The following is a 24,658-nucleotide window of genomic DNA, read 5'->3' on the forward strand; positions in this document are numbered from 1 at the left end:
TTAAATCACAGGGTTGATCACAGGGCTTATCAAGATGAATTTCCCAGAGTAACTGTAAATTACATCCTGCATTCAAGTGTTCTCCTAAACCATGCCTGGGGACCATTTTCTTTATTACTCCTGAAATAGTCTGTCTTGGGAATGAATGAATGGAACAGATTTTATATAACCATCTACTCTAAAAAAAAAAGAAAAAGTACTTCCAAGAAGAGAGGTACCCAGCAGGACATCACCAGAAGAAAGAAAAAGAATATATACTTGGTTTATAAATTATACAGAAAAACAAGGAAGTAACCAACATAAGGAAAGAATAGTCTTGCCTAGCATGTGTGAGGTACTGAATTCAATCCTTAGCACCACATAAAAATAAATAAATAAAGGCTGGGGATATAGCTCAGTAGAGTGTTCACCTTGCATGTACAAGGCCCTGGGTTCAATCCCTACCATCACAAAAAAAAATTGAAGTAAATAAATAAAATAAAGCTATTGTGCCCATCTACAGCTTAAAAATATATTTTTAAAAAAACTAGAGCAGAGAGGCTGAGATAATGATTGACATGAAGCATGAAGGGAGAATCCATGTGTAAGTGATATGCTATTTCTTGACCTCAGTGGTAGTTACAATGGTGTTTTGTTTATAATAATTCATTAAACTATATTTTTATTTACTGCATATGTTCCATACATTTCCTAACAAAGAAATTTCTGTGTCTATACACTGATACTCATTGACTTCTAGTGTCTTTCACAGATCAACATCTATAATCAAACAGAACATTATTTCAGGAATAGAGGAAAAATCTACCTACTGCTGTATAAATGTTAATTGCAATTGCGAAGATGACTTAAAAACATATTTGGGGTGGCTGGGGATACAGCTCAGTAGGTAGAGTCTTGCCTTGCATGCACAAGGCCCTGGGTTCGATCCCCAGCACACACACACAAAAAAAAATCTGGGTTTTAATTTGTCTTTGCACTATTGTTTGGTAATTGTGTGTGATTTTACAGCTCACAGACACATGAAAACCTTCAGCTTACCCAGTAACTCCAGCACCATCACTGGCTTCATTCTCTTGGGCTTCCCTGGACCCAGGGAGAAGCAGATCTTCCTCTTCGTGCTCTTCTCCACTGTCTACCTCCTGACCCTCATGGGTAATGGTTCCATCATCTGTGCTGTGCACTGGGATCAGAGACTCCACACCCCTATGTATATCCTGCTGGCCAACTTCTCCTTCCTAGAGATCTGGTATGTCACCTCTACAGTCCCCAACATGTTGGCCAACTTCCTGTCTGACACCAAGGTCATCTCCTTCACTGGGTGCTTCCTGCAGTTCTATTTCTTCTTCTCCTTGGGCTCTGCAGAATGCTTCTTCCTGGCAGTTATGGCATTTGATCGGTACCTTGCTATCTGCAGGCCCCTACGCTATCCAACCATTATGACGAGACATCTTTGCACCAATCTTGTGGTCAGCTGCTGGATTCTTGGTTTTCTCTGGTTCTTGATTCCCATCATCATCATTTCCCAAATGTCCTTCTGTGGATCCAGAACTATTGACCACTTCCTCTGTGATCCAGGTCCTCTTCTAGCACTCACTTGCAAAAGAGCTCTTTTAATAGAACTTATCTTCTCCTCCTTAAGTCCTCTGCCTCTTGTTATCCCCTTTCTCTTCATCATGGGGTCTTATATTCTTGTCCTCAGAGCTGTATTGAAGGTCCCATCAGCAGCTGGAAAAAGAAAGGCCTTCTCCACCTGTGGGTCTCACGTGGCTGTGGTCTCACTCTTCTATGGCTCAGTACTGGTCATGTACGGAAGCCCAACATCTGAGCATGAAGCTGGGATGCAGAAGATTGTGACTCTGTTTTATTCTGTTCTGACCCCACTCCTTAACCCTGTGATATATAGTCTTAGGAACAAAGATATGAAAAAAGCTCTGCAGAAATTTCTAGTAACATAAAAAGTATTAATGAAAAACACCCCTGAGCAATAAACTTGTATTTAACTTTTACAGATTTTTTTAAAACTTTGTATTTATTCAGATGCATCTTAATATTGACCAAAACCTGTAACCCCTATGGCATGGTTCCATAAATCTTGACCATTTATTCTGTTGCTTAGCTGCCTTAATTTTTTTTTTTACCAAATGCTAGACTTTGTATTTTAAACATTACTAAGGCAATGAACATAGTAATTCCAATCCTTATAACAAATAGAGTAGAAGCATATTGTTTGGATCCCATTTAAGGATTCTTCTTAGGTGTTCATAAAATGAACTAGTTGAGGTCTTATGCCTAAATTATTCCCCTTACTCTAGGAACATAGCTTTTCTGGGTTTCAGCTACAAGCCTGGACTGTTTATACAGCTGCAAACTTAGCAGGTTTTGATCACAATTTCTGTACTCCTTGAACTCTCTGACTCCCAAAACTGCTTGGCTGTTTAGACTCTCACCTCTAGCTTCTACCAAATTTCTTGAAATCTCATTTTGTATATAAACAACATAGAAATCCAAAAAGCCCTTGAAGGAAGATTATATCATGTTTTCGGCCTTACTTCTCTGCAATTCTCTCTAGGATTTCTATCTCAAGGCCCAACTACTTTGACAGCTACACATTCCAAATTCAATTCTCTGGATCTTTTGGTTTTAGAGAAACTATTGCTCTCTCCCCAACCTTTATTTCTCTCCCATAACCTGCCAAGATGTCAATCAATCTGCTGACCATATGACATCACAAAGCAGGACTCCTCTGCTTTGAAACCTTACCCCTGCCTTTGATGTAGCCACTTAAATAAACCACCAGAGCCATTTTGTCTTTGTCTAGTTCAAGAACACATGTGGACTAGATCTATCAGGGGCTTCACTTTTGTAAATATATTTCTGAGTGTTTATGTTTTATTATTTATTAATTATTTGAGATATTAATACTTAAGGTGGCTTAATTATTTGTAATATTAAGATTTAGAGTGGCTCTTTAAGGTGGCTCAAATTCCTCTGGGCAGAAGAACCCTCCAATGAGACTCTGGCTGTCTTCCCCTCGAAAAACTGTCACATATCCTCAAGAGGAAACATGTGGCAAATGTGGAACTCTACCCACTTGTTTTTCTATTTGCCTTGGAATTCTAGACCCTGAAGTCTTGATTATATATTTTGACCAGATTTTACAGTTATTTTTGATGGCAACTACTTTTGGTTTAATACATGCTGCTCAGTCATGAATATAACCAGAAAGTCTTTTATATCTAAATTCCACAATTCTTACTTCTTCACTCGCTCTCAAATGCACTTACTTGTAGTAAGTGCAAAAACCACAAATCAGAGATAGATGGACAGATGGAGGTGGCCTAACCCTGTCTGGGCTATGGACCTGCTTTCAGTTTCATTGTAACCAGCTCCAAATCCCTGAGGACTCCTCCCCTGCAAGCAAAAGGAGAAAGGTTGCTCACCATAACTTGGGAGGTAAAACCAGGACCACAGAAGCATATCTAGGCCATTTGTTTTAAGGAGAGGCACCTGACAATAGTAGATCAGTACAAACATTTACTTGGGATTTATACCGGAAATTTGAACAGGTTCTCCCTAAACTTCCTCCTAGACCTCAAGTGAAATGCCTTCACCTTTTAATACCTATTCTTCAGTTGAAGAAAATGAAAATTGGGAATCAGGAATTGATTTGCCAAGGATAATAATTTTAATTATAAAAAATTAAAATTGCCTTTCTAACACTGTTTTTTATTAGTTCTTTTCACGTATTTATATGTTTACCTATTATGTGTCAGATACTCTTCCTGGTAATAGTGGTATAATAACTTGAATGAATGGAAAAAAAATTGACACATAAATAAAAAGACTGCTGGTGTATCACCTGGCCACCACTCTTTTCAATAGCCTTAGTTGCTTTACCTTAGTAACTAACCTTATATTTCTATTGTTAGTACTTCTCACTCATTTGCCGGTCATATCACAATAATTTTGCTTCCTTAATGCACATAAAGAACAACATTTGAATAAGAAAATGAACAAAAAATATATAAACAGTATCAAAAAAGATTCTTAAACATATGGACTGAGCACTCATTAAAAAGATAAAGGCAAAAAAGCTTATAATGTTGTCTTATTTCAACCTATCAGACTGACAAAGATCAAAAAGTTTGATAATGCACTGTATGGTTGATTGTACTGAAATGAGTTCTCTCACACTTAGCAGGAGAAGTATAAGTTTTACAAACTATAGGATTGACTAGGTAACTTTAACTCAGCAATTCAATTTCTTGGATATTTAGCCTGTTGATATTCTCATCCATGTGAGAAATGACAAAAAACAAGAATATTTGTTGTAGCACTGTTGTAAAAGTAAATTGTTGAAAAAGCTTCAGTTCCCATTAAAAGAGGACTAGTTAAATAAGTTATGGTCAGTCATACAATGGAATACCATATCTTCAATTTTATAAAATATGAAACAGTTCCATTTGTAATATCTTCAAGATATATTAAGTGAAAAAAAGCAAAGGAAGCAGTAATATATTGCAGCTACCTGTCACCTAAACATGTTTGATATCCAAGGAGATGCAGACCAAAAGAATTGATAACTTGAATTACTTTAGGCAAGGAGAATTTGGTATTTAAAGAACAAGGGAGACAAAAGCATTATGCAAATTTGACTCAATTCTGATTAAGGTTCTGATGATGTTCTTTAAGGAAATAGAGAAAGCAGTCATGAAATTCATTTGGAAAAATAAGAGGTCCAGAATAGCCAAAGCAATCCTTGGCAAAAAAAAAAAAAAAAAAAAAAAGTTAAGCAAGAGGCATCACAATATCAGATCTTAAATTATAGCACAGAGCTATAGTGAAAAAAATAGCATGGTATTGGCACCAAAACAGACATGAAGACTAATGGAACAGAAGGCACAAAAACAAACCCACATAAATACAATTATCTCATACTAGATCAAGGAACCAAAAATATACATTGGAGAAAAGATAGCCTGTTCAACAAATGCTGCTGGGAAAACTGAAAATCCATATGTAATAAAATAAAATTAGGCCCACATCTCTCACCCTGCACAAAACTCAATTCTAAGTGAATCAAGTACCTAGGCATTAGACCAGAGACCCTGCACCTACTAGGAGAAAAACTAGGCCCAAAACTCCATCATGTTGACTTTGGAACCAAATTCCTCAACAAGACTCCTAAAGCACAATAAGTAAAATCAAGAATCAATAGATGGGATGGATTCAAACTAAAAATCTTCTTCACAGCAAAGGAAACAATCAAGAAAGTAAAGATAAAGCCTACAGAATGGGAGAAAATCGTTGCTACTTGCACCTCAGATATAGCACTAATCTCCAGGATATATAAAGAACACAAAAAACTTAACACCAAAAAAATAAAATAAAATAAACCAATCAATAAATGGGCAAAGGTACTAAACAGACACTTCACAGAAGAAGAAATACAAATAGACAACAAATATATAAAACAGTGTTCAACATCACTAGCTATTAGAGAAATGCTACATTAAAACTACACTGAGATTCCATCTCATTCTAGACAGAATGGCAAACATCAATAATATGAGTAATAATAAATGTTGACAAGGATGTGGGGGAAAAGGTACACTCATACTTTACTAGTGGGACTGCAAACTGGTGCAACCACTCTGGAAAGCAGTATGGAAATTCCTCAGAAAATTGGAATGGAACCACCATCTGACCCAGTTATCCCACTTTTCTGCTTATACCCAAAGAACTTAAAATGAGCATGATATAGTGACTCAGACACATCAATGTCCACAGCAGCTCAATTCACAATAGCTAAGCTATGGAACCAACCTAGGTGCCCTTCAATAGAGGAATTGATAAAGAAAATGTGGTACATATAACAATGGAATATTACTCAACCTTAAAGAAGAATGAAAATATGGCATTTTCCAGTGAATGGATAGAACTAGAGACTATCACGCTAAGTAAAAAAAGTCAATCCCAAAAAAAACAAAGGCTGAATGTTCTCTCTGATATGTAGATGCTGACTCACAATAGGCAGGGGGGAGGGAAGAGTGGAGGTTCTACAGATTGGACAGGGAGGATGGGGGGAAGGAAGGAGGGATGGGAATGGGAAAGACAGTAGAATGAGTAGATCATAAATTTTCTATGTTCATATATGAATACACAACCAGTGTAACTTCACATCATGTACAACTACAAGAATGGGAATTTATACTCCATATATGTATGATATATCAAAATACATTCTATTTCCATGTATAACTAAAAAGAACAACAAAAGAAAAAAAGGAGGAGCTCTGCTTCTTTGTTACTATGTCCTCAGATGCTTTCCTGTGCCAAGCCCTTCTGCCATGATATTCAACCTGACCTTGGCCCCAGAGTTATGAAGTCCGCCCTTCACGAACTAAACATTTGAAATCATGAGCTAAAATAAACTGTCCTGCTCTATGTTGTTCTTGTCTTGTGGTCACAGCAATGCATAAGCTAACTAAAACAGAAATTGGTACCAAGAAGTGGGGTCATTGCTATGACTAACCTGATCATGGTCTGAAGCCTTTAGAGCTGTTTTACTGGAGATGAATAAGAGACCTCTTGAAAGGTTTAGAGACACAAACTGAAAAATTTACAAGGCCATAAGCAGAGCTTAATGGGAGATTCTGGTGGGAGCTCATCAGACCAGAATGCCAATAGGACTGCAGAAGTTTCAGAGGAGAAGAATTCTATTGAAAACTGAACTAGAGGCTATTCATATTATGTTGTGACAAAGAAGTTGTCTACATTTTGCCCATGTCCTTAGTCTTTCTGTGAGGTGGAATTTAAAGGTAATGGACTAATTATCTAATGGAGGAAATTTCAAGGCAGCACAACATTCAGGAGGTGTCATGGGTATTGCCAGCAGCTTTTAGCCAAGTTAATTTTGAAAATAGGGAGTAGAAAACAGAGCAAAAAGATTCGAAAATTTTGAAATTTGGCCAGAAAATTGCAAGTAAAACTGGAGCTAAGGAAATTGTGGTTGTTAAAGAGATTATAGCCACTAAAGAAATGCTAAGTACTTTACCCAGTAACAATAGGAAAGACAGTTTGAGAGCACCTCAGAAATTGGCAAGATCATACCCATCTCAGTTTCAAGATATAAAAGTAAAAACTCCTTTGAGAAGAAAACAGTGGGGCACACTGTTTGCACAGAAGGGTGCCTAGGAAGTTGCTTCACCATGCTTAGCCACCCAGGCACTCAGAGGCTGCTGCAGCATTAGTTCCTGGAGGCTTGGCTACTTCTCAAAAATGATGGGAGTCTTTGGTATCAACCCCGTGATACTGTTCTACAGGATTGCAGGATGCTGGAGTGAGGTGATCACTGAGGCTTCCACCAAGATTTCAAAGGAATGTCTGGGAGGCCAAGCAAAATGCCACAGGGTCAGAGTCCCTGTGGGCTACCCCTGAGAGTGTGATACATGAAGATGTGTGGAGGAAGCTGAAGCTGCAGTAAAGACCCACGAGATAAAGAGATGCCAATATTTGAGGTATCAGCCAAGGAAAGTTGCAGGAATTGAGCAGAAACAAGCTATATGGGCTGCAACCAGCAAGACCATCCAGGAGGAGCTACAAAAGCCCTTTGGAGAGAACATCAGATTGCCATATTCCCAGATGCTGAATGTGGAGTTACAGAACTTGTTTGCCAAGCAGGATTTCAGTCTTGCTTTGGTCCCATCCATTCTTTCTGTTTCTACTTCTCCCTTGTGGAACGGAAATGTTTATTCTGTGCTATTATATATTGAATATATATATATAACTTGCTTTTGATTTTTACAAGGGCTCATGCTGAGCATTTGCCTTGAGTCTCAGGAGACTTCGAACTTTAAAAAATCCAAATGATGGGGAGGGCAGTCTTCTAATTTAATGGTGCTGAATATCTACATGATAAATAATGAAGCTGGAGTGTAACCTAAAGTTACATATAAAAATTAGCTCATGACTCATAAGACTTAAACATAAGACTAACAGAACTCTGAGAAGAAAACATAGGTGGAAAGTTTTATGATATTGATTTTGGCAATGATTTCTTGGATATGGCACAAAAGGCCTGGGAACCAAAGAAAAAAATAGGTAAATTGGATATCAGGATTAAGAACTTTTATATACCAAATAACACTATAAACAAAAAGAAAAATCAACCCATGGAAGAAGAGAAAATAATTACAAACCACAGATCTGATAAGGGATTAATATCCCAAACATATGAAGAACTCCTCCAACTCAACAATGACACACTTTTTTTAATGAACAAAGGACTTAAACAGGCATGCCTAAAAAGAAAGATATACAAATTCTTAATAAGCACATGCCAACATGCATAATATTACTAATCATTTAGGAAATGCAAACCAGAATCACAATTAGATTCCACCTCTCAGCCATTTTCATGGCTATTACTTTTCAATAAAAAATGTTACACATGCTGTGAGCTTGAACCTTGAAGACATTATGCTAGATTAAATAAGCCAGGACAAATAATGTGTAATTCTACTTATGAGAGCAACTTATGGAGACACAAAGTAGAATGATGGGTGATTGCCAGGAACTGGAAGAGACTGTAACTGGGAGTTATTTTTTAATGAGTACAGAATTTCAGTTTGGAATCATGAAAAATTTCCAGAGATGGACAGTGGTGATGGTTGCATAACAATGTGAATATACTTAATGTTACTGAACTGCACACTCAGAAATGGTTAAAGTGGTATTTTTATATTACTATATATTATATTGTGGTTATACTTTACCAAAACAAAAAAATTAGAATCAACAAAAGAGCTAATAGGGGAGAACACAATAATGAAAATATTTGAATAATACAAAAAAAGACAAGGGGGTCTGGGGTTGTGGCTAGTGGTGGAGCACTCACCTAGCACATATGGGCTACTGGATTTGATCCTAAGCACCACATATAAATAAAATAAAGATATTGTGTCCACCTACAGCTAAAAAAAATACATATAAAACAGACAAAAAAGAAGGAATAAGACCAAAGAACAGGTAAGACAAATAAAACACAAATAGTTTAATAATAAAAATTGAAAGCAAAAATTTTACAGATGTTTAAATGTGTGGAAAGAGTATAAACAATGGACACTATGAACTCTACATTTCACAATGAAAAGATTTTCCTGAAAATAAATAGTTCTCTAGAATTCAGATGTCTCATCATTGCCTTTTAGAACATTCTTCCTGCCTTTGCTCTGGGGTCCAATTTACCCTAAACTATATGAACACTGTGGAGGGAAGAAAGGCTACTGCACCAAGCACTCTTGAGGGTATCATAAGCCAGCCCCAGGGAAGGCAGAAGACATCAAAATAACATCTAAGATAAAAACCTTAATTGCACCCTTGAGAGTCCCAACAACTCCCTTTTCCTTCACTCGGCTGCACCCCCTTTCTGAAATCTCTTCATGAAGTTTATAACCACCCGGATTTCAGCCACCCTGCAGCAAAAGTAACTAATGTATAAAATTCACCTGTTGAACTTTTCTGGCTGGGTAAAACAAGTGAAGGTCTGGGTAGCTGGAGGTGATTGAGGTCTCTTAGACAGATGCTCCTCAAATTACTGTGGGGTTATTTACTAATAAACCATTGTAAGCTGAAAATATCTTGTCAAAAATGCATTAAATGCACCTAACCTACCAAAGATCATAGCTTAGCAACACAGTACACTGTGGAGCATGGGTTGTTTCCCATTATGATCACTCACTGCCACTACCCAGCATCTTAAGTGTGTATCCTGCTGCCTATCACTAGCCCAGGAAAAGAAAAAATTCAAAGTACAGTTTCTACTGTATGCTTACCACTTTTGTGCCATCATGAAGTAGAAAATTGTAAGTGGTATCATTGTAAATGAAGGTCCACCTGTATAGACCTTGATAAAAATATAAATCAATTATTGTCCACAAACTCAAGGGCTGATTGTAAAACTGTGCTCCTTCCCTGGGATGTTTATATGGCCCAACAGAAGTAGCTGTCACCCTGTTTCTTTTGAGAACTTCAGAAAAGAGAAAAGGAGTTTTGACAGTTAACTTTGTGTATCCAAGGACTCTTGAAGTCAGGCCTGGGTCTGGATCCCATGCAAAGGAAAAAGAGGCATCCTTGGGAAGAAACAGACTTGGTGTTTATTCTCAGATCCATCCTCATTTAGGCCTGTCTTGAAAGGTAAGTAACTTTTCTCCCTGTCTAAACACCCCTGGATTTTTTTTCTAACGTTTATGCTAACTCCAGTGAATCCCTTTGTATTATTAACATATTTTGCAAACTTTTGTGGGTTTCTAGCTATGTGACTTCATCCTCAACATCTTCAGTATCATCATAATAAATTATGTTATAATGAACCTTTGACTTTAATGCCCAACTACTCAGATCTCCCTCAATTAAACACTTCCTTAACTTTCTAGCCTAATGATTCACAAAAGAATGCCATATTGTTCAGATAAATTACATAATTTGGTATTAGATTGTTTGATGGTGTGCTTAATAACTCACTTTCTATAATTCCCCAATTATAAAATATAACTTATTCCCATGACTTTTATGCACATCCCAGGTAATGTAACACCCTTTCTTTGTTTGTTTTCTGCATCTTACATTATTAACATTATTATGTTTTTATATATTTTCCCTTTGTATCAGACCAAACTTAGAAACACACAGTTTCTAAGTTTCAGAGTATACAAGAAGGTCAGTAAGATAAATCTGAGTCACTCAAGAGTGCTGCCTGTAGCTTTGGTGTGTAATACATTGAAACTCTTCCTTTCTCATCAGCTGTATCCTTTTCTTCTAAAGCAACATTTCTAGTCCTTCCTTAGGAGAAATCCATTTTTCTTTCTGGGTCATATTTGTAGCTATTCCATTCCATGATTGGACTATCAAATATTTACATTACAATCTCCAGCATTCACAAAGATCTCCTATATGCTCAGATCAGATTCAAAATCTTTTTCATTTCTTTTTTCTCTCTCTCTGTTTTTTTTTTTTTTTTTTTGTACTAGAGATGAAACTCAGGGTGCTTAACCATTGAATCACATTCTCAGACTTTTTATTTTGAAACAAGTTCTTGTTGAGTTGCTTAGGGCCTCACTAAGTTACTGAGGCTGGCTTTGAACTTGTAATCCACCTGCCTCAGTCTCCTGAACCACTATGATTATAGGCAAGTGCCACCTTTCCTGGTCTGATTTGAAATATTTTGAGAGGAAAAATCAACAAGATTTGGTGACTGATTGTATATGAGAGGTGACAGAATTAAGAAGGTACCCTGAATGACTTTCTGGTCTCTGGCTTTAGCAAATGCTAAATGGATTGGTGAAGGAAAGTGTAACCATTCACCAAGAATCTAATATAAAGAAGGAGGAGATCTTACAAAGAAAAGACACAATAGGAACTTCTGAGCAAAATGGTGATTATAGGTTTGAAAACCTAGGAGAATACATGACTAGAGAGGGATACAAGACAAGTTGAGATTAATGGGAAATAAGCCAAATATAATAATAAATAAGCCAAAAATAATGCTAAATATAGCTAAATTTGTAAATTTGGTCAGAGTCACACAAGACTCTGCCTAGTGATGTTTAGATTGGGGACTCAGTGACATTCATAAATTGAATAAATGAGTGTTTTGTTAGAGGATTAACAAATTTGTAATTTCTTCAACCATTAATTTATTCAAGTACCTACTGTGCACCAAAAACTGAGTCATCTGAGAATATCAAAATAAGTACATTACTTACAAATTATGGAAGTTTTCAATCCAAATGGAAACACATAAACCCATGATTTGATCATTATAGCATATATGTACCAGTAAATAAATACATAATATGCTATGGAATTATTAAATGGAATTTATCTTATATGTAATCTGGTTTTGCCTTGATTACTTCAATATATAGTAGACATCCAAAAAATGGCCAAAGTCTTTATCTCTAAAAACAAAAGCACTCCATATTCATTGCTCTAATTACTAATTTTTTTAAATCACTGTAAGCTCACTTTATGAGTCAAATGTACTATGGTGTATATGGAAGAATGCTAATTATAGTGGTGATTGTGACAGAAAACATCAGCAACAATCTCAGGTGTGGATTAAATCTGTAGTCTAGAAGGCAATGCAGCTATTGAATTGATCATATAGAGATATATTTTCAAAATATAAAAAAACTAAAATATTATAATATGTTTAAAAGCCTGTTATAAAGCAATGCATTTTTAAAAACCATTTTAACTTTCAAAGAAAAGATGAATGCAGTAGAGTTAAAATTTATTTTTTATTTGTATATATATATTTTAATATTAATTATAAAATTTTATTTTAAGTAATTTTTAACATTGTAACATTAATACATTTAATAACAAAACATGGGTAGCATTTTAAATTATTTGAAATGTGCTGAATAATGTGATGTTAATACATGTCCTTGTTTATTGAGGTTTATTGAATATTTTATATGTCTATTAAATATATATATATATATATAGTAACATCAAAGTGAAAGAAAATATCATTTCTGTTCAGCAATCTTTAGTAACATTTAGAGCTCTGTTATGTTTGCTTATTTGTCCATTGGACTTCTAATAACTGACCTTACAAATTTATACAGATTCCAAATTTCCTGCAGCAGTTGGAATAGCAGTCAAATAACAGAACTGTCATCTGTAACATGTAGATAGCATAGGATTGAATCTTTGTAGTGGAACAATATTATTTTGAAACCAGTCATTTATCTTAATGAAACATTCATGGTAAAATGATATAAAATGCTGCTATTTATTTAAAGGTAATAGAGATTCTATTGATAAATTAGCTTAAAATAAAAGTATGAAGGCATATTCTAAGGTAACTAGTAACTCCATACTCTCCAGCAGAATATTGTTCTGACCTTCCGCCTAGTTTCTGTGTTGAGACTTACAGGTTATTAATATACTGTAAAAGAAAATGATTCTGATATGAACCACTCAGAGTATGTAATGGACATTCACAGCCCTTGAGTACCTAAGAATTATACCAAGTACCTTCCACATGTGGAGAGATGTCCCCCCAAAAAGTAGTTATTCCAATCCACTGCTGTTTATAAAAATAAATGTGTTGGGGCTGGGGATGTGGCTCAGTGGTAGAGCGCTTGCCTTGTAGGTGTGAGGCATTGGGTTCAAACTTCAGCACCACATAAAAAAATAAATTAATAAACAAAGATATTATGTGTCCATCTACAATTAATTGGAAATTAACCAGGGGGGCTCGCAAACTGGAAGCACTCTTCAGCCTTTCATGTACTTCTGAGTTTTCAAAATTTCAGAGGGAAGAAGGGATCCTTTTAAATCTTATTCATTGAAAACAAAACCCCAAATAATATAAAGATACTATTGTTATGAATCTAGACTTACTGAAATTTGGGTTCATTGGGAAAGTTAATTAATTGGTTGCTTTTAAATAAGAGCTAGGAAACAATGGAGGCATTATTCCAAAGTAATTGCCAAAAAGCCAACAGATGCACCTTGATGATAGGTTTCCTCCAAGATGGTATAATGGTGTTTTTGATCTTCTCTGCAGCTCTTGGATTCATGAATAATTCAAAGACAAGCACTGTGACCACGTTTGTCCTCCTCGGCTTCCCTGGATGCCAGGAGATGCAGAGTTTCCTCTTTTCGCTGTTCTTTGGGGTCTATGTATTTACCATAATGGGAAATGGGACCATCGTCTACGCAGTGAGCCTGGACAGACGGCTCCATACCCCAATGTACATTCTGCTAGCAAACTTTGCTTTCCTTGAAATCTGCTACATCACTTCCACTGTGCCCAATATGTTGGTCAATTTCCTCTCAGAAACAAAATCCATCTCTTTTGTTGGCTGTTTCCTCCAGTTCTACTTTTTTACTTCCCTGGGTACAACCGAAACATACTTCCTCTGCATCATGGCATATGATCGCTACCTGGCTATTTGCCGTCCATTGCACTACCCAACCATCATGACCCCACGCCTGTGCTATATTTTGATTTCTCTGTGCTGGGTGTTCGGGTTCCTCAGTTACTCTGTCTCCACTGTGCAACTCTCTCAATTGTCTTTCTGTGGATCCAACATCATTGATCACTTTATGTGTGACATGGACCCTCTGATAGCTCTGTCTTGTGCTCCAGCTCCTATCACTGAGATTGTCCTCTATACCCTGAGCTCCCTCATTATCATCCTCACCCTTCTGTACATCCTGGGCTCCTACACTCTTTTACTGATAGCTGTGTTAAAAGTCCCGTCAGCAGCTGGCCGGCGGAAAGCCTTTTCTACCTGCGGATCACATCTGACGGTGGTGTGTTTATTTTTTGGAGCCCTCCTGGCAATGTATGTGAGCCCCACAGCCGATAACCCAGCTGCAATGCAGAAGATCATGACTTTGTTTTATTCGGTGGTGACTCCCTTCTTAAACCCTCTGATTTACAGTTTACGAAACAAGGAGATGAAGGCTGCACTGAAGAAAGTCCTGAGGATACAATAAGCATAAAGCAAAATCAATCTATGTGAGGCCAAGCAAACCACTGACCAGACACAAAAGATCAGTTAAGAAGACTTGATTTTGTGCAACCATTTCTCAATACACACTTTTTTAAAGAAGATGTCTTCTCAGAAGAGTCCCTCATTGTTTTACTCCACAACTAACCTGACAGAGCTAAACCACATTGGAGTCTTATTACATTCCAGATGTAACAACCACATTTTCAAGTTGGGTAACTGCAGCAGATGATATATGAGGACATTTTATCCATCTTTCTTATATTGTTTTAGTTTTGATTATTAAGGGTTTGTGGCAAAAGGTAGAGGGCAGTAGCCCTAGCTGAATCATCATTGGTATACTTATGGCATATCTTAAGACAGCCAATACCTTCTAAACAACTTAGCAAGACCCTATCTCAGAATAAAACATAAAAAAGGAGGAATGGGCTAGAGATGTGGCTCAGTGGTTAAGTGCCACTGGGTTCAATCTCTGGTACAAAAAAAAAAAAAGTAAATAAGGAATCAAAATTGAGTGCCTAATAGATGCAGAGCTAAAGGATTTAACAATTTTCTTGTCCCTTGCCTCTTTATGGTAGATAGGCTTCCAGTCTAGGAAAGGCTGAAAGTTTCATGCTTTTGAAAGTGGCTTTATGTGTAATGGTGATTCAATAAATAATAATCGAGTACCTACTATGTTCTAAGTGTTTTTCTAGAGAGACTAAAGATATGTTATGAAAACAAATGGTCAAAAAAAAAACACTACCTAATGGAGTTTACATTCTACTAGAGGATAGATGGCTAATAAAAATGTAAGTAAAATATATAGCATATCAGAGAGTTCTAAGTGCTTTGCAGAAAGGGGAAAGAGAACAGGAAATGTGGGAGAAAGAGCAGAAATGTTGAATAGAATGATCAGGAAAGGGTACCCTGAGAAGATAACATTTAAGCAAAAGGATAAAGGACACCATGGAGAGAGCCATGTAGACAGCTGAAAAGACAGCATGCCAAGCAGAGGGAAGCAAGTGTCCCTTAAGATCCTGAGGCAGGATTTTGTTCAGGCATCAGCAAGGAAGTTGGTTTGCCTAAATATAAAGATTAAGAGGAGGGGTGTATTGAACAGAAGTTACAAAGTGGACAGGTGGTCAAGTTTTGTAGGACTTTTTGAATCATAGTAAGAACTTTTTTCAATTATTGTTGTATGTATTTATGGGATACAAACTGATACTATGATTCATGAATACAATGTTGAATATTTAAATTGAGCTAATTAAAATATCCGTCATTTTAAATACTTATTTTTGTGGTGAGCACATTTGAAATTTATCCTCTTACTCTAAGTGAAATACAAAATAGGACTGGGGATGTGGCTCAGTGTTTGAGTGCCCCTGAGTTCAATCCCCAATACCCAAAAAATAAAAATAAATAAAAAAAATATCGTTTTAGCAATTTTGAAATGTTTGGTACATTATTACTATACTCACTACACTGCAGTATGTCTCAAAAAAGAAAACACTGCTTGCTCCTATCTAATTAAGGCTCTGTACCGTTTGACCATCATCTGCCCATTCCTTCTCCATCCTCTTAGTCCTTGATAACTACCATTGTACTCTCTGCTTCTTTGAGTTTCAATATTTTAGATTCCACACACAGGTGAGAATATGCAGTATTTGTTCTGTGCTTTATTGGACCTAGCATGTTTTTCAGTTCCTTCTATATTATCACAAATAAAAAGAAACTACTGCATTTTAAGACTGCATGGTAATCCTTTGTGTACATTTCCCACCTTTTCTTTATCCATTCATCTGTTGACAGACATCTAAGTCGATTCTATAAAAAGACTATTACAAATTATGCTGCAATGGATTTGGGAATGTATCTTCAACATACTTATTATAATCTTTTGTATATGTACCCAGAAATGAGACTGCTGGATCATACAGTAACTCTAATTTTGGTTTTCTGAAGAACTTCCATACATTTTTCCACAAAGGTTGTGTTAATTCAACGCCCAATGAGCAAGGATTCCATTTTCTTGATATATTTGCCAATGCTTATCTTATGTCTTTTTTGATAATAGACATTCTTACAGATATAAGGTGAAATATCACTGTGGTTCTAATAATTATAGATGTTGAGTGTTTTTCCATATATTTGTTGGTAATGTGTATGTTTTCTTTAGAGAAAAGTCTCCTCAGATACCTTTTCATTTTTTAATTGGATTGTTTGTTTTCTTTCATTTAGTTGCTTGAGTTCCTTATATTTTTGGATATTAACCTTATTAGATGTATGGATTGTGAATATTTTCTCTTCATAGGTTAAATCTTCATTCTGTTGGTTGTTTCTTTCACTGTGAAAAAGATTTTTATTGTTATGTAATGCCATCAAGTTCTTTTCTTTTTTCCCTAAATTTAGTGCATGTTTAAAGAGCTAAAATCACAATCCAAATAATCAGGTTTTTCTGGTCTGAAAGGAAACATTTTTTTTAAATATCCAAAAGGAAAAGTGATAATTTTTAAAAAACTTAAATGTGGAAAAAAAGAGGATTATTACTTTTAAAGAAATATCCTCTTATTTGAACAAATTCAATCATTCTTTGTTGGAGCTGAATTATATCTAATTATCTATTTTTGTTTTGTTTTCTGAGCTTTGGAGGTTATAGTTACTCGTGTGTGTGTGTGTGTGTGTGTGTGTGTGTGTGTGTGTGTGTTGTGCTGGGGATTGAACTCAGAGCCTTGTGCATGTGAGGTAGGCACTATACCCAACTGAGCTATATCCCCAGCCCATGAAGTTATATTTTAAAAATCATTGCCCAGACCAGTGTTGAGTAATTTTCCACCTATATTTTCCTTATAGTCATTTTACTGTTTGGGGTCTTATATTTAAGTCTTTAATTCATTTTGAATTTATTTTTTAAAATATTTTTAATGTGGATGGACACAATATCTTTATTTCACTCATTCATTTTTTTATGTTGTGCTCAGGATTGAACCCAGTGCTTTACGCATGCAAGACAAGTACTCAACCACTGATCCACTATAAGCCCCTTGCATTGATTGTTGTACATGGAGTGAGATAAAGGTCAAGTCTCATTCTGTTGCATAGGGATATCCAGTTTTCCAGCACATTTATTGAAAAGATTGTCCTTTTCTCAGTGTATGCACTTAGCACCTTTATGGACCATGTGCATTTACTCATGTAAGTGCATGGGTTCCTCTCTGAGCTCCCTACTCTATTCCTTTGATGGTTGAGTTTATTTTTATGCTAGTACATTGCTGTCTCAGTGACTATCATTTATAGTATAGCTTGAAATCAGGTTGTGTGATGCCTGCAGCTTTGTTCTTTTTGTTCATTACTGCTTTGACTCTTCAAAGTTTTTGCGATTAGTCAAGGGTTCTACCTGAATTTTAGAATTGCTTTCTCTATTTCTATAAAAAATGACATTAGACTTTTTAAATTATTTAAATTGATACATAAAATTCTACACATTTCCAGGATACTATGTGATATTTTGATGAAAGTATACATGTAAAATGATTCAGTCCTGGTAAATATACTTATCTCCTTGAACATTTATCATTTCTTAATGGTGAAAACATTCAAATATTTATATATGAACTACAAGAAAAGATTAGGCTGTTTCCATTCTTGGCTATTATCCATAGTGCTGTAATGAACATAGGAGTACAGGTATCTCCTTGACATACTGATTTCATTTCCTTTGGATATATATCCAAGAGTGGAATTGCAGGACCATAAAGTAGTTCTGGTTTTCATTTTGTGAGGAAATGAACTCTTTTCCATAATGGCTGTACTAATTCATATTCCTATCAACAGTTCATTGGATTATTCTAATCCATAAACACAGTATGTCTCTTCACCTTTTTTTGTGTTCTCTTAAGAAACTCATAAATGTTTTGTAATTTTCATTATAGACATCTTTCACCTCTTTGATTAAATTTATTCCTAGGTATTTTTGTAGCTATTATAAATGGATTGCTTTCTTTATTTCTGTTTCAGATAGTTAATAATTGGCATAGTAACACTACTTATTTCTGTATATTGTTTTTTTAATCCTGCACTTTTATTGAAATCATTTGTTCTAATTATTTGGTTTTTGTTTTGTTTTGTTTTGGGTGGAGTCTTTGAGGTTTTCCATAATTAAGACCATGCCATCTGCAAACAGTCACAGTTTGACTTCTTCTTTTCCAATTTGGATGCATTAATTTCCTTTTCTTGACTTAACGGCTCTGGATAGGTCTTACAGCACTATGTTAAATAAAAGTGGTAAAAGTGGGCATCCTTGTCTAGTTCCAGATCTTAGAAAGAAAGCTTTCAGCTTTCCCCACTCAGTACATTAGCTTCTGGTTATTATAAATGGGTTTTATCACGTTTAGGTATTGCTTCATATCTTTATATTTGAAACCAAAACAAGCATGTAAGCTCCTTGAAGTTTTGACCTTGTTTGTTCTCATCATCTATGGGTATTCAGTATTTAACCCAGAGTCTGACACACAGTAGGTACCTAATAAATGTTTGTCAATTACATAGCTTTTTTTAAAGAATAAAGCAATTCTATTTTGAAGAGTATGTTTTGAAAACATCCTATTGCACACACACACCCTTGGCTACACATACATTCTCTCTTCCTCCATTAACCTCTCCCTTGCCACCCCCAACCCCTACCCCACCATTCAGAAATATCTGTTCTTTACAGAGAGACTATCTCCACAAAAAAGGAAAGTTTTCCTTGCCTCTTTGCCTCACTAGTCAAACCCCTGGGGAAAATATAAACAGATACAGGTAGAATGTAATGCATACACAGAAATACAGCCACAGGGAAGAAACTGGGAAGCTCCCAGCAGACACACGGGGGAACTGTGGATCCTATTCTGGAGAGATTTGTAAACTCTTAATAATCACTGACTTACAAAACACAGCTCATTTGGCTCAGAGTATTAAAAGATGTTAGGTCTCTCAAGTTGCAAATAATATTTTCCATCCATGAGTCAACTTTTTTACTATATAAAGGAGAAGATTTTTTTTAAGAGAGAGAGAGAATATTTTCTAATATTTATTTTTTAGTTTTCGGGGGACACAACATCTTTGTTGGTATGTGGTGCTGAGGATCGAACCCGGCCACACGCATGCCAGGCGAGCGCGCTACCGCTTGAGCCACATCCCCAGCCCAAGGAGAAGATTCTTATGGCTGAGTTTCTCTCACATCTTCCTCTCCAAGTCAGAAATGCTATCAGGTATGTAAGGAAGTCAGCCTGCATCTGAGAGCCACTGTCCCACTTCATTCACTGCTGTCAGATGACAAGAGCATGCGGTTCTTCTGCAAATCCTTAAATTCTTTGTTGCTTTGTTCTTTGTCAGAACGTGTTAGGTTCTCCACTTCTCCCACTGTACCCCTAAGGGAGCCTGAAGTGACACAAACACACTAAAGGCTCACGCTACAACTCAGGGAAAGTGGTGTTCAAATGTCTTAGATATTTTTGAGGAATCACTAAATTCCTTTCGGTTAAAATATAGGTGACCTTGTACCACTTTGTAAATTAGTTGATGAACAAATTATCTTCCAACAGGAGCAATTAAAGCAGGTGGTTATTTTTTTAGAGTTGTTGCAAGTGACAAATAGTAAGTACAAAGAAAGAAACAGGTCAGTGTTTCTTTTCCTTTGGATTTGCCTATACATTAACCTCAAAAACATAAATTTTTAAAAGAAGATGAATCCATGTACTTATAATTTAAAAAGAACTTATTTCAGGGCCAGTGGACTTAAATTCCCATAAGTGGTTAGAGCTGTAGAGGAGGGTCTGGCTCCCTTCTCAGTTATACAAAATGGATTTCATGGTTGTTTGTCCTCTTCTCTCCAACTGTGCATTTGTACTATCTTTTGAGATGAACAGAAAGACAAAAGAGGTGAATTTAAATTTGCCCCGTGATCTGCTAATAGATGTACTTTAGAGGTGTAGGTTATAGAAATGATGCAGTGAGATTTTGAATCATCTGTGTAGTTTATCTATCTTTCTCTGATCCTATATAGCTAAAATTTCACTCTGGCAGAAAAACATGTCAATAAGATCTTGGCTAGCATGAAATCAAATAATTACCAAAGTAGGAGTCAAGACTCAAGTTTTGGTTCCAGGTCACACACAATGCATTGGAAGGTACCAAGAATTTCCTGGTCTGTGAGTAGGGTAAGTTAATTTGTGTCTCATGTTATTGCGTAGTGTCTTAAAAAGCCTCAATATCTGTTCTGATACTAAATAAAAGTTGTCATGCCAGCTGCACTATAGATTTATTTAAGTATTACTAACTGAAATAAATATCTTTTATGACCCACAGTATACAGATGGGCACACTGCAAAACACACAGCTCAAGAAATTATCTATGCATGGGACTGATGATGTAGCAGAATTTATTTGTAATATTTTTTTAGTTGTCAATGGAACTTTATTTTATTCATTTATTTTTAAGCAGTTCTGAAAATCATACCCAGTGCCTCAAACATGCTAGGCAAGTGCTCTACCACTGAGCTACAACCCCAGCCCTGTAGCAGCATTCTTGATTGCTTTGGCAAAGTAAATTTGTAATGGGGGAGGAATTTTATTCTTTGTGTTCATTATTGTACCCCACAATGGTAAGAAAATAATTAATAATAAATAAATATTTGTCAAGTGCCTAAATAAATAAATAAAGTGCTACAATTTAAATTCAGCACCTAACCTTTTTATTGCAAGCTATTTTCAAACTCAGAATGATAGCATGTAGTCTGGTAAATATAAGTATTATTATAGAAAGTATATTTGAAATTAAAACTCTTCTGGAAATTTCAGTACATGTGGTCATCATAATTATAATCCATTGAACTAAATCACTTGGAGAAAATGTACATTTTCATTAAAATCATGTTCATTAGATAAATGTTTTCATTATTCTAAAAATATTGTAAATTTAAATATCTAAAAATATTGTAAATTTAAATATCTTGGCAATAAGACATTTATCATTCTGAATTTGTCCAGGTTTGACCAAGTATGAAGAAGCAAACCTCTTGATCTCTGCAGATTGTATAAATGGCATAATTATGGAATTTTGTGAGTATCTTCACAGTGACATTAATAAATAGTGTCTTCAATTATCCTACTTTTAAAGACAATATATTGTTAAATCTAAAATACTGATGTTGGCTTATTCAGTCAAATATCATACTTTAACCAAGAAACTTTAGGTCATAGAAATAAGCCTGAACCAATAGTTTTAAGAAGGTTGTTAGCAAAATATCCACTTCTTTAGTCTGGTCTCAACTCTTGATGCAACCAATATCAGAAAGATCTTTCTGGTCTCTGCATATCCTAAAGAGACCCTTCTATTAATTATTTAATTCATACATAAATTAAAAGTAAGATGAGCAAGAGATCTATTATAGAGTTTAGGGCTTAATTCTAGCAAAAATGAAGGCACATGGTTTTACATACTGGAGAAACAGACTTACCCAGCAGCAAGGTGTCTCACAAACCAAGCCACAATGTAGAAGAGTGCAGTTTGGGAAGTGGGGGTGAGATGAAGCCAGGGGAAACCATGGTCCACAAAAGAAATCATGTACAAGTGATATAACATCTGACTTCAATTACTTAAGACCCCACCACCACCATCATGAAAGGGAAATTAGACTTCCTTTGTATAGCTTCAGGAGAGTTTAAATTTACCTGGGGAGTGCCAAAATCAATGTGTAAAATTAATATAAGGAAACCAATTTTGCTCAACATGAACTACTCAGAGACAACCAGAGTTCCTCAGGAGAGGAATGAGCTGGACTGTTCACCAAATCCAGACACTACTTGGGAAGAGTCTGATCTAGAAAGAACTAGGTAGGTAGTTCTCACAACATTTTACAGATTCTGAGGTGTTCTACAGCACCTCCCTAAAAGTAAAAAATGTAAGTGGGCTCAAGACTCTGATACCACAGTTTTAATCTTACTTGTTTTTTATTGGAGGTATCATTTGGCAGTTGTTTTTCATATTTATACTAAATTTTTCAGCGAAGTGAAAGGATGAGATCAAAGTTTATGTTCATACATAGAATATACAAGGGGCAATGATTTTTACCATTAAAGATGAAACATTACTAAGACTCGGTGTTATAGGAACATTTTAAATTAAATGAGGTCTATTCCAAATCCATCTCCAAATATATTAGTATTTCTAGGATTTACTGAGTGCACACATCTAAGTGAGACCCTTAAGTCTCTCTGAATATCAATTTTCTTATCTATGAAAGAGGAGGATAAAGTGTACCTCCCTATAACTCAAAGGCTCATTAGGAAAACTAAATGAGATGGTGTAAAAATACTTAGTACATTTTCCAGTATTGTATGAGCAAAACCTTCAAAAGTACCTCATTGTTCACTTCTTGGTTACTTCTGTTTTTCTAACAGCTTTAGGATCCCAGAACAGAACAGTGCATTTTGTGACTGAGTTCATCCTCCTGGGTTTCCATGGTCAAAGGAAGATGCAGAATTTCTTCTTCTCATTAATTCTGGTTCTCTATCTCCTGACCTTGCTGGGGAACGGAGCTATTGTCTATGCAGTGAAATGGGACAGGAGACTCCACACACCAATGTACATCCTCCTGGGAAATTTTGCCTTTTTAGAAATTTGGTATGCTTCCTCCACTGTCCCAAACATGCTGGTCAATATCCTCTCTGAGACTAAGACTATCTCCTTCTCTGGTTGCTTCCTCCAATTCTATTTCTTTTTTTCACTGGGTACAACAGAGTGTTTCTTTTTATCAGTTATGGCTTATGATCGGTACCTGGCCATCTGCCGTCCATTACACTACCCATCCATCATGACTAGGAAGTTCTGTGTAACCCTGATCTGCGTGTGCTGGGTGAGTGGATTCCTCTGCTATCCAGTCCCCATCATCCTCATCTCCCAACTTCCCTTTTGTGGACCTAACATCATTGACCACATCGTGTGTGACCCAGGCCCATTGTTGGCCCTGGCCTGTGTCTCTGCTCCTTCCACTGAGCTTATCTGTTACACCTTCAACTCAATGATTATCTTTGGGCCCTTCCTCTCCATCCTAGGATCTTATACTATGGTACTCAGAGCTGTGCTTCGTGTTCCCTCTGGTGCTGGTCGAACTAAAGCTTTCTCTACATGTGGGTCCCATCTAATGGTGGTGTCTCTGTTCTATGGAACCCTTATGGTGATGTATGTGAGCCCTACCTCAGGGAACCCAGCAGGAATGCAAAAGATCGTCACTTTGGTTTACTCAGCAGGGACTCCATTCCTGAATCCCCTTATCTATAGTCTCAGAAACAAAGACATGAAAAATGCCCTTAAAAAAGTCCTGGGATTAATAACTAGTTAAAGCTGAGACCACTTTGAAATAAATGTTGAATAGGCCACTTTTCTTTTAAGAGGTTAAAGAATTATTTTTATTGTTCAGAACAATGGGATTTACTGATCATGTTCATCCACCTTCTACCTTTGTTCCCCCTCCCCCATACTTCCCTGTCCCTAGCAATCCCTCTTCTACTTTCAGGTCAACCTCTTTTCTGCCATGGTCCTGGGGATTGAATCCGGGGTCTCATACATATGAAAGAGAACAAGCAATACTGCACTTTCTATATTTGGCTTATTTTGCTTAACAAACGACGTTATCTAGTTCCATACATTTTGCTGCAAATGACAGTATTTCATATGTGTTTGTGTGTGTATACATACATATATATGCATACATATATATACACATACCATGTATATACACACACACCATATATTCTTTTTTTTTTAAAGAGAGAGTGAGAGAGGAGAGAGAGAGAGAATTTTTAATATTTATTTACTTATTTTTTTAGTTCTCGGGGGACACAACATCTTTGTTGGTATGTGGTGCTGAGGATCGAACCCGGGCCGCATGCATGCCAGACGAGCGCGCAACCGCCTGAGCCACATTCCCAGCCCCACCATATATTCTTTATCCATTCATCTATTGATGAGCACCTAGGCTGATTGCATATCTTAGCTATCTTGAATAGTGCCACAATAAATACCAATATGCAGATATCTCTCTTGTATCCTGACTTCATTTTCTTTGGTTATATACTAGGGAATGAGATTGCTAGATCAT

At 36.2% G+C, this 24,658-nt stretch overlaps 3 protein-coding genes across 3 annotated transcripts; all 3 read left to right on the forward strand.

Annotated features, from left to right (window-relative positions):
* Positions 1-1,007: 1,007 nt before the first annotated feature.
* On the forward strand, positions 1,008-1,955 carry LOC113199133 (olfactory receptor 11G2-like). The gene has a single exon (XM_026412021.2). The coding sequence runs from the start codon at positions 1,020-1,022 to the stop codon at positions 1,953-1,955; it is 936 nt and encodes a 311-aa protein (XP_026267806.2). The 5' UTR covers positions 1,008-1,019.
* An 11,638-nt stretch (positions 1,956-13,593) lies between these two features.
* LOC113199152 (olfactory receptor 11H4-like) lies at positions 13,594-14,520 on the forward strand. The gene has a single exon (XM_026412035.2). It carries the CDS (start codon positions 13,594-13,596, stop codon positions 14,518-14,520), a length of 927 nt encoding a protein of 308 aa, XP_026267820.2.
* A 7,767-nt stretch (positions 14,521-22,287) lies between these two features.
* Positions 22,288-23,899, forward strand: LOC113199151 (olfactory receptor 11H6). Its single transcript, XM_077800133.1, has 3 exons — positions 22,288-22,391; positions 22,563-22,566; positions 22,916-23,899. The coding sequence occupies exons 1-3, from the start codon at positions 22,288-22,290 to the stop codon at positions 23,897-23,899; spliced, it is 1,092 nt and encodes a 363-aa protein (XP_077656259.1).
* The last annotated feature ends 759 nt before the right edge of the window (positions 23,900-24,658 follow it).

This window comes from Urocitellus parryii, chromosome 6 (assembly GCF_045843805.1).
Source record: "Urocitellus parryii isolate mUroPar1 chromosome 6, mUroPar1.hap1, whole genome shotgun sequence".
Taxonomy (NCBI): Eukaryota; Metazoa; Chordata; class Mammalia; order Rodentia; family Sciuridae; genus Urocitellus; species Urocitellus parryii.

Excerpts from the sequence above, each read along its gene's own strand:
- LOC113199151 (XM_077800133.1), top strand. The coding sequence starts at position 22,288 with ATGAACTACTCAGAGACAACCAGAGTTCCTCAGGAGAGGAATGAGCTG.
- LOC113199133 (XM_026412021.2), top strand. The coding sequence starts at position 1,020 with ATGAAAACCTTCAGCTTACCCAGTAACTCCAGCACCATCACTGGCTTC.
- LOC113199152 (XM_026412035.2), top strand. The coding sequence starts at position 13,594 with ATGAATAATTCAAAGACAAGCACTGTGACCACGTTTGTCCTCCTCGGC.